General features: G+C 44.1%; 1 protein-coding gene across 10 annotated transcripts in view; it reads right to left on the bottom strand.

Moving 5' to 3' along the window:
- Positions 1-17,714, bottom strand: part of REV3L (REV3 like, DNA directed polymerase zeta catalytic subunit) — a 164,873-nt gene that overhangs the window by 89,870 nt on the left and 57,289 nt on the right. For all 10 annotated transcript variants that reach the window (XR_009755467.1, XR_009755468.1, XR_009755471.1 and 7 more), the window contains 4 exons: positions 17,168-17,238; positions 16,963-17,082; positions 15,575-15,764; positions 2,066-2,174 (listed from right to left, as the gene is read on the bottom strand). Coding sequence is in view for 5 of the 10 variants with exons in the window: in XM_061556672.1 (XP_061412656.1) it covers positions 2,066-2,174; positions 15,575-15,764; positions 16,963-17,082; positions 17,168-17,238 (490 nt within the window). In the remaining 5 variants the exon portion in view is untranslated. The remainder of the gene's footprint in view (positions 1-2,065; positions 2,175-15,574; positions 15,765-16,962; positions 17,083-17,167; positions 17,239-17,714) is intronic.

Consider the following 17,714-nt stretch of genomic DNA (forward strand, 5'->3'; position numbering starts at 1 on the left):
CCTGGCGCCAAGGGGCTTAAGCGTCTGGGTTGCCTGGGAACCTAGCGCCTGGCGCCAAGGGGCTTAAGCGTCTGGGTTGCCTAGGGTCCCAGAGCCCCCAGCAGCCACTCCCCTCTTATGTCACTACACATGTACATCGGGCCCTCAGGATGAATGGATACTCTGACCGCACCATCCGCCAAGCTGTTTCTCCCACCATACAGAAACAGCCACTTGAAACTCCGATCAAAACTATCACGTTGCCAAACATAGCAGGCATGACCAAAAAGATCTCCAAAATTCTAAACAAACATAAGATCCAAGTCCGATTCAGTAAAGTAGGTAAAATCCGTGATCTAATTCCATCTGTGAAGGATGTCATTCCTGACTTGCAATACCCTGGAGTCTATAAACTGAGTTGCAGCTGTGGTGATTGTTACATTGGGAAAACGAAACGTCATATCTCTGATCGTGTCCACGAGCACAAGTCAGATCTGAAACACGGCAAAATTGAGTCTTCCACCGTTGCCGATCATTGCTACAACGCTGTGGGTTCCCATGAGATTGTCTTTTCCGAGACCAAGGTGCTCTGCACACCTTCTGGCTACCATCAAAGGTTTGTACACGAAGCCATCCAGATATACAAACGCAGACATAACTTCAACCGTGATGATGGGTACAAACTGAGTAATCATTGGAAAGATGTTATTATCCATGCAAAAAATATTTAACTACACATATTTGGACCATCTTATTTGATAGGTACTATTCTACTTTACCGACTGTTGACATCCCCAGCGTTTAACAGCACTCTCCTCTCTTTTTTTGTATTTGGATTGTCAACCAACAACTTTCCTCTCCTTTTTTGTATTTGGATTGTCAACCAACATCGGGTAAAATATCAACATGTGCACCTATTGTTCTATTTTAGCCCCGCCCACCCCCCCCCCCAACACGTTCCACTCATTGGCTTCCACATTCAGATAACCCCATCCCTCCCCCCTTAAACTTGTATTTAAGAGCTTGACTCTTAGAATTTTGCCTCACTTGAGACAGTAAATCTAGCTATGACGGTCCCACCTGATGACGGAGACTTGTGTTGCCTCCGAAACGTCGTGATTTATTATTTATTTCTATTATTTATTATTTTATTATTAATTTTTTATCCACGTGACTTTACCGAAAAACCTAAGAGTATCTAGAGGAGTACTGTGGTGGCAATTCCAATCATAAGTGTGTTCGCATATTAGAGTGTTTTTAGATATTAAAGTGGTTCCTTCCTAAGTTCATGCATAATTATCTTAATTATAAGAACTATATCCTGAGACCAGACATAATTACACTAAAACATAATCAGTAAATGTTTGTATTATCACGATTGGTAATATACCCCTAGACAGTAAAGCCACAATTTGAATAATTACATATTTTTGCATAAATTCATGAAAATATATTTTTTTATTTTTTATAAAAAAAAATGTAAAACATTTTTCACAACACAATATATAAAACTGTTTGAATGATGGGGGGGAGGGCTCCTTGCCGAGTCAGACATTGGGAGTGGGCTCCACGAGCCTGGTGACCAAGGGGAAGACCTAAGAGCAAGATGGTAGGGCAACTGCCATGGTAGAGCTTGGAGGTTGCTGCGTGCTGACTGTGCAGCAAGGGAGAAAGCACTGGCGGGGTGGTAATGGCATCAACGGCTTTGGTCATGATGAAGTATGTATTTATGTTGAACTTCTTTTGCACCATACGTAGCCAACCGTGCTAATCGGAGTAGCTCAGTCTTGATCTTTTATCTTCACTTCAACATATTTACACAACATGCATCTGTATCACACGAACTGAATATAATTTTAGAAGTAGGGCCAAGACAATAAAGCGTGTTTCAGTTCACTTGAAAAGATTCAACTGAAATGTGAAAATGCCAAATGTCAAACATTGTTTACTTTTGTGTCAACCTAAACATATATTCAGGACAAAATACCCCCAAACATATAAACTCAGTGTTGCAACTGTAACCTAAAGAACGTGTATTTGTATATTGTGTGTATTGTACAGGCAACAATATTAACCTGTGACTGACCTATGTACAATTTGTTCCAGTTCATGGAAGAGTTGATCCTCCTTCGAGACGTGAATTACATCAAGGCCAGAAACCTCTGACCTTGCCAGTAGACCAGCATCTTTAGAACCTAGAAAATACACATGGATGTCAATAATAAATTTACATTCAAATCCCGTAGAGTGAGACACTCAGACTAATTGGGGGTGGGGGACACAGAGGGTGTTTGACCTTATGTTAAACTGTAGTGATATTGTGATCTTACACTGTACCATGGGGTCTTTGTAATTTCATATTTGTTTTGATGCAGTTGCTTTTAATGTTAGAATACTAGTTTCGACTGGTTCCAACCGGACCTGGCGCATGTCTTCCAATCACTTCAGCCCAGGTGCCAGCATGATGACCTACTCGGACATTAAAGTAACCAAACACGTTGAATCTATCCCGAGGGGCCACTTTAGCTAGCTCCTATGACAGGGGTCATAGAAGGCATCTGACTCATCGACCTTGCCTGCATCCCACCACTGATATTCACCTTCGATGGGGGCATTAGCAACCACCACCATTCCTCACCTCCGGTTGATGGTGTTGTATATATCAGGTCTTGAAAAATGAGAAAAATAATAAAAATGTAATGAAAAAAAATGTGTAATTATACAATTTATGGTATTTAATGTACTTATGTAAATTTATGCATTTGTGCTAATTAGGCTCCGCTTCGTTGCCTAGGGGTATTACCAATTGTGATAATAAAATGAAGGTGTAATTGTATGAAGTTATGCAAGTGTATGTAATTATGCTAATTAGGCTCGGCTTCGTTATCTAGGGGTGTATTACCAATCGTGATAATACAATTGTAGAGGTGTTACGGGAGGGCGAACAAATACACCAGGGGTGGTTATGCCCGCACACGGAAGGATGCTTACATCCACGTCCGCACCGTTCAGCCTGGGGGGCTGAAACGGCGCTGTGATCCCCCACGGCCCCACCCCTCGAGGAGGGAGTTGCTATTTAAGGCGGTGAGCCGGTGGGCTCGGGGTTCAGTGTTTAGCTTAAACCAGTGAAGAAGGAAAACCGGCTAGATAGGCCCTGGGACTCCCCTGGATCGCTGTCCTTCTAAGGACCGACCAGGGCAAGCCAGTGGCGTGGCCCCGAGAGCCCAGAGCCGATGCTCTTGTAAGAGCCGGTCTGGGGACTCAGGGTGCCGTGATCCCAGCTTGGCCAGAGCGGGATCAGCTAGCCTCCCCTAGCTCTGGAATGGAGGACCTGGGAGTAGGCTAGCCGGGATAGAGATCGTGGGATCTCCCTGTTAAACGGGTGAAGGGGCCGATACCCCTTCGAGTGCTGTATACCTTGGCTGTATAGAGTGGAACGGTTAATAAATAAGTGTACCTCCGACTATGTCGTCCAAGTCTCTTTGAACCTACTACACAATTGTAGTGTCTTCAAACATTACTCACACCCTCCCTGCATATGTGATTTATTGCTAACATGTGCTGTGTTAGCTGCTGGAAGACAAAGGCGGTTGGTGAAGCTCTGATCCTATGGAATACATATTATCTTGGTCATGTGAGATTGACCTATTTCGCCTTGTATCTCTTCTGAATGACCCTATGGTCTAACACTTAAATTATTATTTGGTTTATGTTTAACCAAGATTTGTGATATACCATAGTTGTTACCACAGGTATTCAGAGGGTTTTATTAACCTTTGTCCCCCGTCTGTATCACCAGGGATCCGTGCTTCTTATTCAAGTTATATTTTGATATCCTGAGTTTGACGATATAGCTAAGCTTCGAACTTGTACCGTTGTATTAAAACAAAAACGCCAGTTGTAATGTCTGACAGCCCCTGCTGCTCTCGCCGTCCGGGGAGATCCGTGACCCCTGCTGTTTGTGTGTGTTTTATGGCGGCCTTTGAAGCCCGGTGGAGATTTCCCAGTCTCATTAGCCCCCCCTGCTCCTGGGTTTTTATTACATTTTATGGCTTCTCCTTCCAGCTGCCTTTTTGTGTGGCAAGGCAAGAGGCAGCGGGGTGTGAGGGGTGAGGGGTGACCCCCCTCCACATGCCCGAGCTATACATCCAGATCAAACTTAAAAAAAAATAGGCATAATCATTCTTAATATACATTTTTGGAAAACGGCATATATACAACAATGGGGAGGCAAGCCCACAGTGGAATGGGGCTTACAGATTCCTACACCTCACCGCCATGCTCCCACACTCCTTTCAGTCTTAATTTCAGAAGAGCCACTCCCTGTTGTTTGGCATTCTCCCACCACGAGCAGAGGAAAATCCACCCCCTCATGGTGACTGGAGCCAGAACCAGTTCACCGAACCTCCTGAATGCTGTAGAGATTCAGGTTGTACCGGCCCAGCTCCGGACAGAGAGGAGTGGCAAGCTCTCCTCCGCAGTGAGCATTGTAACATTCCACGTGGTCACTCGCAGCGTTTTTTTGCCATTTCTGGAGGAACCCCGAGGTTCAGACTCCTGGTTCTGCTAAATGGGTTTGGGCCAGGATAATTCATAGACACCTGTCCCCCCAGGGACTCCAGCACAATCTTAGTAAAAAAATTAAGTCATGGTTTAGTGGTAAATGAATGGAAGGTGGAACGATTATGTTGTATATATAGGCCTTTTTCAAAAATTTCTATTAAAAATAATTCTGCCAATTTTTTTTTATCAATCACGGTGTCGAATTGGGCAAAAGGGGGTGATGCGAACCCCCCTCCCCTCACACAGCAGCTGCCCTTCACACTCGGGACCAGGCAGCTGGAGATAAGCCGTAAAAGGTAATTTTAAAAAACCCAAAAACAAAAGAGAAGGGGGGGGGGGGTTGCTAATGAGATTCTGGGGAATCTCTACATGGCTTCAAAGGCCCCCTCAAAAGAGTACAGACAGCAGGCACCACGATTACAAAACAGGCAACTTTTTTGGGTTCTTTTAACACAACGGTAAAAGTCCAAAACTTAGCGACAAGAATAAGTGGACATCAAAGACTGCCAACACACTCACTCCGATTAAAAACCAGGCTACAATCTACATTAGTGGGTTATTATTTCTCATATTATTTAAATACTAATGTTATTCACCTTATTTTTATTATTATTGTTCTATCTACGCGACTTTCCGAAAGAACCAATGAATGAGCTCTGGATAAATATAAAACAAATAATAATTATGAAGTATTAGACCGAGAGTCATCCAGAAGAATAAAAAAAGGTGAAATAGGTCAATCACACAGAACCAAGATAAAATGTATCCCATAGAGAGAGGGCATCTCCCCTTACAAAGAAAAATCAAACACCATGAAGGAATTCCAAACCACGATGGAAGTACTGTAAACACTGCTACAGACATACCTTGAGTCACTTACAGAATCAGAACAGAAGTGGTAGGTATCAAGCTATAAAACAGCGGTCGGGAACCTATGGCTCGCGAGCCATATATGGCTCTTCCGGTGACGGCATATGGCTCCCAGACAATTTTGAGTTGAAATAATAATAATAATTTTAAAAATCAGTTTGGAACTGATTTTAAAATACTTGTGATATTGCTTAATAATACTGTGTCATTTTAAAGTAAACAGAAATTAGTTTTGAAGATCGGGTTGGGAACCAATGGCTCGCGAGCATGTCACGGGTCATTGTAAAGGTGAAGAAATCCATTTGATTAGATAGCCAACTAGTTTATCCGCTTCAACCCTTGTAACGGAAAAGATGGCGAAAAGAAAAAAAGACGATGATTACCGTGCATTCCAGGCTGCGTGGACAGAGGAATTTGCATTTGTGGAGAGAGCAGGATCTGCGATATGTCTAATATGCAATGATAAAATTGCATCGATGAAACGGTCAAATATAAAGCGGCACTTCGATACGCACCATGCTTCATTTGCATCGAAATATCCAGCGGGGGACAGCAGGAAAAAGGCATGCGAAGAGCTACAGCGGAGAGTGCAGACGAGTCAGCAGCAACTACGTGTGTGGAACAAGCAAGGTGACGGGAATTCCACTAGCTTTGCGGGTGCTTTGGCAATAGTAAGGAATGGAAAGCCATTCACAGATGGCGAGTATGCCAAAACATCCATGCTTGATGTGGCCAATGAACTGTTTGATGACTTCCCAAATAAAGACAAGATATCAAACGAATAAAAGACATGCCTCTGTCAGCAAGAACTGTTCACGATCGTAGCATCATGATGGCAAATCAAGTCGAGGAAGCACAAATTAAGGACATAAACGCCGGGACATACTTTTCTCTCGCGTTAGATGAGTCAACAGACGTTAGCCATCTATCTCAGTTCAGTATAATTACCAGGTATGCTGCAGGTGACACACTGCGTGAGGAAAGCTTGGCTGTTTTGCCAATGAAAGGGACAACAAGAGGAAAGGATTTATTCACATCTTTCATGGAGTTTGCTAAAGAAAAAAAAACTACCGATGGATAAACGTATTTCTGTCTGTACTGATGGTGCACCCTGTATGTTGGGGAAGAACAAAGGATTTATAGCGCTTCTCCGTGAACATGAAAAAAGAGCCATCCTAAGTTTTCATTGCATCCTGCACCAGGAGGCGCTTTGCGCTCAGACGTGTGGCCAGGAGCTTGGTGAGGTGATGTCGCTGGTCATTCGAGTGGTCAACTTTATTGTTGCCGGAGCTTTAAATGATCGCCAGTTTAAAGCTCTGTTAAAAGAAGTTGGGAATCATTATCCCGGTCTGCTTTTACACAGCAACGTGTGTTGGTTGTCAAGGGGGAAGGTGCTCAGCCGTTTTGCAGCTTGCCTGAGTGAAATCCTGACTTGTCTTGAAATGAAAGGCGTCAAGCATCCTGAACTAGACAACACTGACTGGCTCCTGCAGTTTGACTATCTCGTGGACATAACTGGCCATCTGAACCAGCTCAATGTGAAAATGCAAGGTATTGGAAATACAATCTCATCCCTTCAACAAGCAGTGTTTGCATTGAAAGCAAGCTGGAAGTCTTTCTCAGGGACTTTGAAACAGGTCGTCTTCTGCACTTTGAAAGACTACGACAATTTAGAGATGCATGCTTAGCAAGTGACTCCACTCAACATCTAGATCTCCAGCAGCTAGCTGGCTTTACGTCCAATCTCCTGCAGTCATTCAAAGCACGTTTTGGAGAATTTCGTGCGAGCACTGGTCTTTTCAAGTTCATCACTCATCCACATGAGTGTGCAGTGGACAAAGTCGACCTGACATGCATCCTGTTGTGTCTATACCCTTTTTTTTATTAAGAACAATTAAAAAAAATGTTTGTTTTATTATATATTTTTATTTTATTTTATCTATATATCTTTTTTTTTTATTAAACAATGAAAACAACTCACTTCTCCTCACAAGCACACCAGGAATCCATGAAACATGGAGGGCGGTTAAAATGATAAGAATTCGGTCACAGAGAGGTCATAGACATCCAGATGGACAAAAAGATGTATGGACTAGCCTCCCAAGACATCTGGAGATGTACAGATAAGGTGCAGAGTAAATAACGGTTGCAACTCGCGTTTTCTTAACGTTTTCCTTACCGAAAAGTAGAAACTTAACAAAGATAATTAACCAACAAACAATAATATTTTTTATTATTAGTAATTCTCTTATATTACCCGTATTCACCGCATACATATTATTTAGAATTATATGTTTCCTATCTACATGACCTTCCTAAAAACTAAAGAGTACGAATTCCAACAGTTAAGGAAGCGTAAGTGGAAACTTAGTTGCACTTAACCTCAGGACATTAAAATATAACTCAAGAATAAATGTAACACACAGGACCACATAAATGTATTGCAAAAATCTCCTCAGCCACCTTTGTCTCCAACGGTCCGGCAAGCAAGAAGGGAGCAAAAAGGTCACAGGGGGGAGTCGGTGCCTGACATTCGAAAACATCTCTATTTTTTCTGTTTGTTTTCTCTCGCAAGAGACGCGTAGAGAGGAGAGGGTGCTCGCGTTTTGGAGTTAAGCACAACCGTCTTTGTCTCCCCGCAGCACAAACAGATGGCCCATAAATGCTTGGAGGGTTAGGAAAGGTCGCGAGGAGGGGTCGCGGGGGTGTCTGCTTTTTCTCGCTCTGTTTGTGTTTTGTCGCCCGCTCGCAAGGAATGCACAGAGAGGGGAGTCACGTTTTTAAGTTAGGCACAGGCGCACATAACAAGCAGTCTGGGTTGAGTCGTGCTCAGTCTCGCAACTCGGCTTGCGACGCGGTGTTGCGACGGGGCTCGCAAGAGAGGTGTGGCAGTCATGCCTCGAGGAGAGATGGGACGACGAGACATCGTTAAAGTGACAGTCTGAGAGCAGTCTGTTCGAGGAGAGATGGAACGACGAGACATCGTTAAAGTGACAGTCTGAGAGCAGTCTGTCCGAGTCGCGCTCAGTCTCACAACTCGGCGTGCGACGCGGCGTTGCGACGGGGCTCGCAAGAGAGCGGGGGCAGATCGTGCCTCGAGAAGTGATGGAACGAGGAGGGGTCGGTTCGAGTCGCAGAAGTCTGAGTTCAACCTGGGTCGGGGCTGGGTTTCAGCCGTGCTCCGGCTGGCGGAGCGTCGTGAGGAAACGAAACACCGATGCCGATAGCAGGTGTCGCTTCTCGCAGAACGAAGTTAAGTGCGAGTGAAGCTGGCAGCTGCACAAACAAGGGAAGCACGGAGCAGAGAGAGTGACGAGTGACGACAAGCAATCAACCTGTAAAAGGGCGGAGATCGCTAAGCGTCGACCAAGCGTGCAAAGCAGAGAGCGCGAAGCAGTGGAGAAAGCCTGATCAAACGGCTGTGAGGAAGAGGACAGCGCCATCGAATGCGCCGTGTGTTTGAGGGCACACCTACCAACGACCAGTGTGAACAGACAAGACGTCCAGAGCAACGGCGAGCGTCGTGCCAACTCGTCATCTAGCAGTAGAGGGAGAGAGAGCGCAAGAGCAGCACGACTCGGACGTCACCGGGCGTCACCGAGCGTCGTGCCAACTCGTCATCTAGCAGTAGAGGGAGAGAGAGCGCAAGAGCAGCACGACTCGGACGTCACCGGGCGTCACCGAGCGTCGTGCCAACTCGTCATCCAGCAGTGGAGAGAGAGAGAGCGCACAAGCAGAAACACGTCCGAGCGAGGGAGCAGCAGGGGCTCGCGGCGGCCACGCCCAATCGAGGGGAACACCTGGCCGCTGTTTGTATCCTCTTACACCACACAAGCTAACGACACAATTAATATTACGAGGGGACAACGCACACACAGCACGCACACGAATAAGACTTTTTAAAAAAAATTTGTCTTTGCGTTTCAAAAAGGGTTGCCATTTCGAGGTGGTGCGTTCAATATCAACTGATCGTGCAAAGCAGTTGCTGCCGTCGAGTTACATGAATAAGAAATGTTTTAGTCATTCATTTTCGTTAACTGCATAATTTCGCCAATGAAGAAGTATTTTTAGTCATTCAATTTCGTTAATTGCATAATCTTACCCATGAATTTATTGACGTATACTCGCTTTCGCATACTAAAGTGTCATGTGCTTGTTTAGAATTAAAATTGCTTAACACCAACTGTTCGAGTGCTTCTTTCCAAGTCCATGCAAAACTATCTTATTCTTGATAACTGTATCCTGTGATGAGATATGAAACTGGAGACCTAAAATAACATAAACACACTAAGATAATCGGTAAACGTTTAATCGATGATAATCGTGTTATCCTGATTGATATAACACTGGATAAACGAAACTAAACTTAATTATCATAACTGATCACAGTAACATAATCGCAAGCATCCGCATAAATTACTACGATTATCTCCGCGATTATCATAATTTATGCATGTTAATACATGCATTATCATAATTTATACATGTTAATACACACATTAACATAATTAATGCGATTTGCTCATTTTTCGGAAAATTATTAATTTTTATTATTTTTATCAAAATTTCATAATCCCAACACATACAACAATCCCCTGGGTCTCTATCGGAGACTTTGAGCTGGAAGTTGCTGACCTGAAGGCATCAGACATGTGGATGAGTAAGTTCAAGTTACTTAATCGAGAGTTGGAAAGTCTTGCGCGACAGTGAGCAGAGCTGGCGAGGGAACACAAGTGGACAGAAATGAAAAATCTTCAACCTGAAGACCAGCTGATTCTTAAAACTTGGAACGAGCTTCCTGTGACATACCACACAATGCAGCGTGTGAGTATTGCCGTATTGACCATGTTTGGCTCTACATATGCATGTGAGCAGTCATTCTCGCATATGAGGAACATTAAGACCAACCTACGCTTACGTTTAACTGATGGAAGCCTCAACGCCTGCATGAAGCTCAACCTCACCACGTATGAACCAGACTACAAGGCCATCAGCAAAACCATGCAGCACCAGAAGTCGCATTAAAAGTAAGACATATTTAATTTATTATACGTTAAAAATACTATATGCCTCTCAATGAAATATATTTAGAAATATTTGGCTTTTATGGCTCTCCCAGTCAAAAAGGTCCCCGATCCCTGCTATAAGAGGTAAAATAATATTTTTCCAAACGGTACAAGAGAAACGACTTAAAAGGCCAGCGCCCCTCTCTGTGAGAGAGAAGAAAATGTAACATCCCACCGCGAGGGAAGAGGGGGGGATGCGACCGGACAGGGGGAATCTCTCCCTCCAGAGAAATTATTAAAAAGTTGAAAAACTAGGAAAACACAAAAGGGCAATTTGGAGCATCTGTTTTCCACGGATGAAAAGGTGGCTCGAGGAGATGGGCAGGAACCAGGCCAGGGTGAGAGCGAAATCAAAGGGATTCCAGTCCTTTGTGAGAAGGCGAGCCGAGGGGAGAGAATTTCACATAAAAACAGAGACACGACCCATACATTGCTACTACTGCAAGTGACAGAAGACTACGGCAAGCGACAGAGAGTACTGCGACGGGCAGACTCCGGGGCATGGCCTCCAGATTAACAATGGGTGTTGTGTCTCGCAGAGAAGAGAGGCGAGGTGATGCTCGGTGCTGAGTTCGGCATGGACCGACAGAGTATCGCTGAAAGATTTATTCTACATTTATCCTGACGTTGAGTCACTTGCAGAGTCAAGGATTGCGATAAATTGTATTGTACTAAGCTCTCACAGTTGTGGAAGAGGTGTGCGAATACAATTTACAAGTTTTGAGAGTGAGTGCCAGCTCCCACGAGCAGCTGCAGCCCGAGAGAAAGAGTGACGAGCAACGTCTGCAATCAACATCGAGAAAGGGCGGAAAGCGCCAAGCATCGACCAAGCGAGCAGTACTGCAAGCGGCAAGCTCGGGGGTGGGACTCTGCAATCGACCAAGGATGGTGAGGCTTGCCGAGTAGCAATATGTCACCGAGTACGAGTTCGGCACTGACAGAAGAAGTATCGCTCAAAGTTATTCTACACTGAGTGCCAGCTCCCACCCGGCAGCGGCACGATCAAGGAGAGAGATAGAGTGACGAGCAATGACGAGCAATCAACCGGGAGAAAGGGCGGAAAGTGCCAAGCATCGACCAAGCCAGCATCGCAGAGAACCAGCTGCACGCGCCATCGGGCATCGCCAGAGAGCACGAAGCCGGAGAGAGAGCGCAGCAGCGCCACCAGCACCACCGAGCAAGGGTGTGAGCTGCCAGCGGACAAGCGGCGAGCGCTATCGTGCACCTTCAAAGACAAGCGTCGTGCCGACTCAGCTCATCCAGCAGGGGAAAGAGCCTGACCAACCGCCCGTGAGGAAGAGGAGAGCGCCGGCGAGGGCACCGTGGGTTCGACCCTCACACACTGACCAGCACTAGCTGGGAACCAAGACAAGAGTGAGGAACGGCGACCAGCGGACGAGCTGCGGGCGCCATCTGACAACGAAATTATCGGGCACCGCCGACGGCGAGCGTTGTGCCGACTCTTTATCCAGCAGTGGACAGCTGCTGCCGAGTGAGAGAGAGCGAGGAAGTTGTTTGTATGCCCCTCCCCCACACTCACAACGCATCGCCCGGCGTCTGCTTAACACAAAGAATAGATCGAGGAGACAAAACCACCAATACACACATATCGGGACTAATAATAAGAAGACCAATGATAAGAGTACGTCAACTATTAGCTGATAATGAAGAACACTGCTGCCCATTGAGTTACGTGGATACGGTCGTTTAGAAGTATTTTAGTCGTTATTTTGTTAATTGTAACTGTACCAATGAATTTATTGACAAAACTAAACGTTTAGAAACCTACGTTACGAATCCACACTCACAGGGAGACTATTGTGTTGAAATCTTTCTTTTGATCACAGAATCTTGCCCGCGAATTTATTTAAGCCTTAGCCAATTGATAAGCATTTGCTGAAGCAGGCACACTGCCGCACACCATTGTTCCAAGACATTTCGACGATTACATAATCTTACCAATTAATTCATTGAGGTCTACCTTTGCCTTCAGGACATGTTTCTTTATTGCCGTTTGTATGAATATCATCACATTCATTATTAAGGACTTTTTCCTATCGCCGTATATGCTCGCGTTACTCCGACGAATTAAATTATTGTTCTGTTACCTAGTTTAACAAACGTAATCATTGAGGGTTAAATGTACGGATCATCTCCAGGAGTACTGTGTTGACAATTCCAAGCATAAGAGTTTGCATAGTAAAGTGTTATGTTTTTGGTTAGAAATTAAAATTGTTTAACACAGAAGTGTCTGAGTGGTGCCTTCCTAAGTTCATGCATATTAATCTTAATTATGAGAACTGTATCCTGCGGTGAGATTTGAATTTGGAGACCTGACATAAAAACACTAAGACATAATCAGTAAACGTTAAAGCGAAAATAATTGTATTATCCTGCTTGATAATACAAACCTAGACAACGAGGCAGAGCCTATTTATCATAACTGCAGACATTATCATAACTGCATACATTTGCATGACTTAATGCAATGACACCTCCCTAATTAGCATAACTTATGTACATAATTACACAAATTAGCATATTTTCGAATATTTACCCATTTCTCCATTTTCATTTTTTAATTAAATTTTCAAGACCAGACATATACAACAGTTACCAGCCCCTCACAACCATCCAGAGCCCCCATTGGCTGCTGTGGTGGCTACGAGCACCATGAGGAGAACAACCAATTGGAATTAGCTTTCCCTCCATGGCACATCCACCACAATGTTACCATCCGGCACCGAAGAGGTAGGGGTTATTTTTGCCCCACACGCACACACTCACTTTTACACACACGTGCATGTGCGTGCACACACACACAAACACTCACTACCAGCACGAGGCTGACTCATTACATCTTGCGGAGGATCGCTCCGTTGAACAAAATAGTTCCGTGGTTCAGTTTTCTCGTGCGAGTTCGCGTTTTAATTCAATGTTTAAAATGTATATGTCATGGAAGCTGGTTTGTAAATGCAGGTATTCGTAAGTCTGGTGTTTATAAGTTGAGGACTGCCTGAATGTTGAACTTATTTTGCACCATAGTCAACCATGCTCATCAGAGGTGCAGGGTGAGGACAACAAACTAAACACAAAAAGTTCAACAACAAAAAATAGTTTTCCATTTAGACAAAGAAAGCCCTGTTCCACGGTGGGGACTATGATCGTCTGATCTGTAATGAGGTGGAACTACCTGACTGACAGCATCAAAACTACCACATGTTTGTGATTTCATGGGTGTTGAACACGAGATCAAGCAAGGGCCATCAGGGTGTTGTCTACACTGAGACACAAACTTGGACTTGTGATGCACAAGTAACAGCACTTCAGTGATAATAGCGACACACACACACATTTGTATTCTGCAGGACGTTGTTGAGAGAAGTGTTTTGTCGCATTTCACTCTGAAGTTAATTAAATACTGCACTGAAAAACTGCCATCTCCTTCGTGTCCATTTGTCTCCAATACAAAAATAAATTACTCTGCAACACCAAAGAGTCTCCCAGTGAATGTAATTTCCCGTATGTGACATTCACACTGGCCAGAAATCTAGAAGAGGTGGGCGTACCGACACTTGAGACTACCACATGCGACCAGCTGATTGACTAATTTTGAAATGGACGGAGAGCCTCCTAATTAGCCCGGTTTCAGATTTCAAATGTTATTTTTTTCCCAATAGAACTGAAAGCAGTGCACTTTGATTGTAGACTATTGAACTGTTCATATTCTTGGTTCTTTCGGTAAAGTCACGTAGAAGGGAAATAATAAAATAATAAAAATAAAACATTATAAAATACAATTCTGTATAAAAATAAAACATAATAAAATACAATTCTGTATTTTATTATGTTTTATTTTTATTATTACCGAAAGAACCAAGAAGATGAATCCCTGCAGTCACGAAAGCTTTAAATCGAAGGATATTGAACTGTTAACAGTTAAACAATATTTGAATGGAACTGCAATGCAAGTGATTCCTGCGTCACCTGCCATTCACGTGACACTGGTGAGGCAAGTGCTGATACAAATACACATGCTGCCATGGTGTGTGCTTATAACCAGCTTCTTCTACCACACATTGTCTCATTTATTAGGAAGCCACTGGATGTATGCACTTTTAAATTCTAGATTGAAAAACACATTTCTTTATAACTGCTTTTCGTGTTTAAGTTTGTCGTCCTGCCCAGTTGGCTATGTACAGTGCGAAATAAGTCCATCATACATACATAGTCGCATTATTGCAGTCAGATTGCTTCATGCATTGAAGCAATCTGACTGCTCTTGATTATTATTAGTATTCGGCTTATTTACCTAGAAAAGCTTCATTGAGGTCTTATGGATCTTTTTCAGGAGGATCCGGCCAATTTTTTGCAAGGAGGGAACAATGATTGTTACGTATAAATCTCAAGTGAGTAGTTTTCGGGTAATTTATTTTTATTATTTGGCAAATTTGGACCCTGACAACGGCACACAATGTTCTACTTTTCTGAATGACACCATGGGATCTTTAACGTCCACTGTGAATCAGACACAGCAAGTACTTTTAGCATGAACCCCTGCAACAAGCGGCGAACGCGCTGCCATAAGCAGAAAACTATCTTCCATAGCAATGAACTGTCAGGATCTATATCAGGATCTAGGTTAATTCTCTTGCCTCAATTATCTTGTTGGTCTCATCTGTAGTCTAAATGTAATATGGGCACAGACACATTTTTTAATTATTTCCTATTCATATTAGCACTGAGGCAGTACTAATCTGGCTACAGCCCTGATCAAGTGATGTCATTTCTGCATTCTCATGGCAGGGGCAAGCTCATCCAGACGACAACCACTGTTGACTTCCCCACACAATTGAAACAAATTTTTCCACTTTTGATCAACCCCAGAGGGATAATGTGCTTAGTCAACCTTAAACAAGAATTTGAGCTTGCGACCTTCCAATTGTGAACCGCTCGCCCTACCACTGGGCCACCTGACCGACACGCATTTTGATTAAGCCATCAACAGATGATTCACCATGCATGCCGCAAAGGCACACACTCCAATAACCCTGGTTTTTGTACATTAGGCCACCATGACAAACCCTGCCATGTACCTGGAGCTGTGCTGTGCGCTGCATCTTGAATGATAAGTCCGGTCACATCGTTTGTGTCTCTCCCTGGCAGAGGAGCATCACACATGATGTGGTAGAAGATGCAGCAGACTGGGTCCAAGTCGGGATCAGGAAGGAGGTGTTTTCTCGAGCGAGCATGCATCTCCATGCTCATCAGGGTTAAATGCTGGACCTGGGGCACATACAATCTCATTGTGAAAGTCGATCATTATTTTAACTACAACTTGTCTCTGAATTTACATTGTTTATTTTTTACCTATGGGAAGGAAACCAGAAAACCCAGAGGAAACCCATGCAGAAGAGGGGGAAAGACAACGTACAAAGTCAACAGAGAACATTGCTTCTTTCTGTTAGGTGCTACCATCCCAATGACACGGCTACAATTCCCTTACACCTAGGCCTTGTCTGTGAAATGTCAGTTTCGTTCCCGCAACAGCTCAGCCTGGGGCCGAAGCCTATTGGACACCACGTGCTGCTGCCTGCCTCCAGCGGAAAACTCCTAGACTGCCATGCAAACCTCAATACTGCCACGCAGACCCCTATACCATCATGCAAACTCCTAGACCGCCACGCAAACCATGGGGAACACATTGTGGTGGTACCAATGAGAACCCTATTGATGATTAAGAAGATGACAGTAGTGGTGTTCATGAGGATAGTAGTGATGTGGTGTTGGTGAGGAGAGTAGTGGTGGTGGTAAAAGTAGAAAACAACTCAGAGGTGCTAAAAAACGCAGACAAGTGGGAATGGCAGCTATGTGGTGAGCCGGAACCAAATCCTCCCTCCCCCCAAGCTATGCAGTTCCATATATGTGAGGTTGCTAACATCCAATTAAGGAGTGTTTACATGTCAGAGGAAAGTGGAGCACCCAGTGATAACCGACGTGTGCAAGGGGGCAATGATCTATCCCATTAAGACAGAACTGGTGGATTCCACATTTTTTCTGTACCACATTCTCCTGGCAAGCCAGGGTATGATACCTCGATGCACACAGGGAGTTTTGCCACATGCGCGTGTGTATGTGTGCGGTGATCCATCAACCCTCACTGCCTCCACAGTGCTGGGTTGCAGGCAGCCCAGTGTGCGCTGCCACCACCAACACCACTGAAAATAACGTCGTCTTTTTAAACTTAATGAAACACATTCACCCATATTCTTTGGGTCTTTTGGTAAAATCACGTAGATAGGTTCAAAGAAAATAATCGCAACACAAGCGGTCCTCTTCCTGAAGCGACCGCTTGTGTTGCGATTGAAACGTCGTAGTTTTTGTTTTTTGTTATTTTCTTTGAACCTATCTACGTGACTTTACTGAAAGACTCAAGACATATTCACCCAGTATTGCATGAATAAAAGCAACTTTGAACACATACCTCGTGCAGAGATTTTGCATTGTTCAGGTTTTGTTGGCTGATTTTAAAGCCATAGGTGTTGTTCAGTGTTGGCCCTTCTATTTGTGACGTCTCTTTTTCACCTGCAGAGAACATCCTTCTCTACAAAACAGAAGTAGAGATGAACAGCACACCAAGACCACCGAACGAACTGTAATGTCACAAGTGAGAATTATCCCTGCCCTACCTTAATTTGGGGTTTAAACACCATGCGTTGCAGAGTGGCAGGTCTCTTCGGCATATCCTCAGCAACGGCATCTGATCATTTACATAAAAAAACATTCATCTAATGTTGATCAATTTACCACATGTTAATTTTCTTACACAGTGGATCACTATCTAGTCCTAAATGTTTAAAGTTTGGTTATGGACGTTGCTGAGGTTAGAACGCTCAACTCGAAAAATCAGGATTAGCCGGGCACAAACTGAGCGTATATTTTCCCTCCGGGGTTGGTGAAATAAGTAGTGCTATGTTGGGATGCAAGAGTGTTGGCTATGCATGAAGACCGGTTCAACAAAGGCCTCGGAAAAACTATGGAGGTGAGCACACGCCATGCTCATTGTATCAAGGAGACACTTTGACTTGCATGCCCCGCACGCCACGCACGCCACACACGTCCCACCACGCACGACAAGCATGCCACACAAGCCACGCAGGATACAAGGGAATCAAATTGTGGGGAGCGGACTTACAATTGAAGATGTTTGTAAAATCAATTGTAACGGATAAAACC

The sequence above is a fragment of the Lethenteron reissneri genome, chromosome 22 (assembly GCF_015708825.2).
Source record: "Lethenteron reissneri isolate LAM-NWPU_2019-01 chromosome 22, ASM1570882v1, whole genome shotgun sequence".
Lineage (NCBI taxonomy): Eukaryota > Metazoa > Chordata > Hyperoartia > Petromyzontiformes > Petromyzontidae > Lethenteron > Lethenteron reissneri.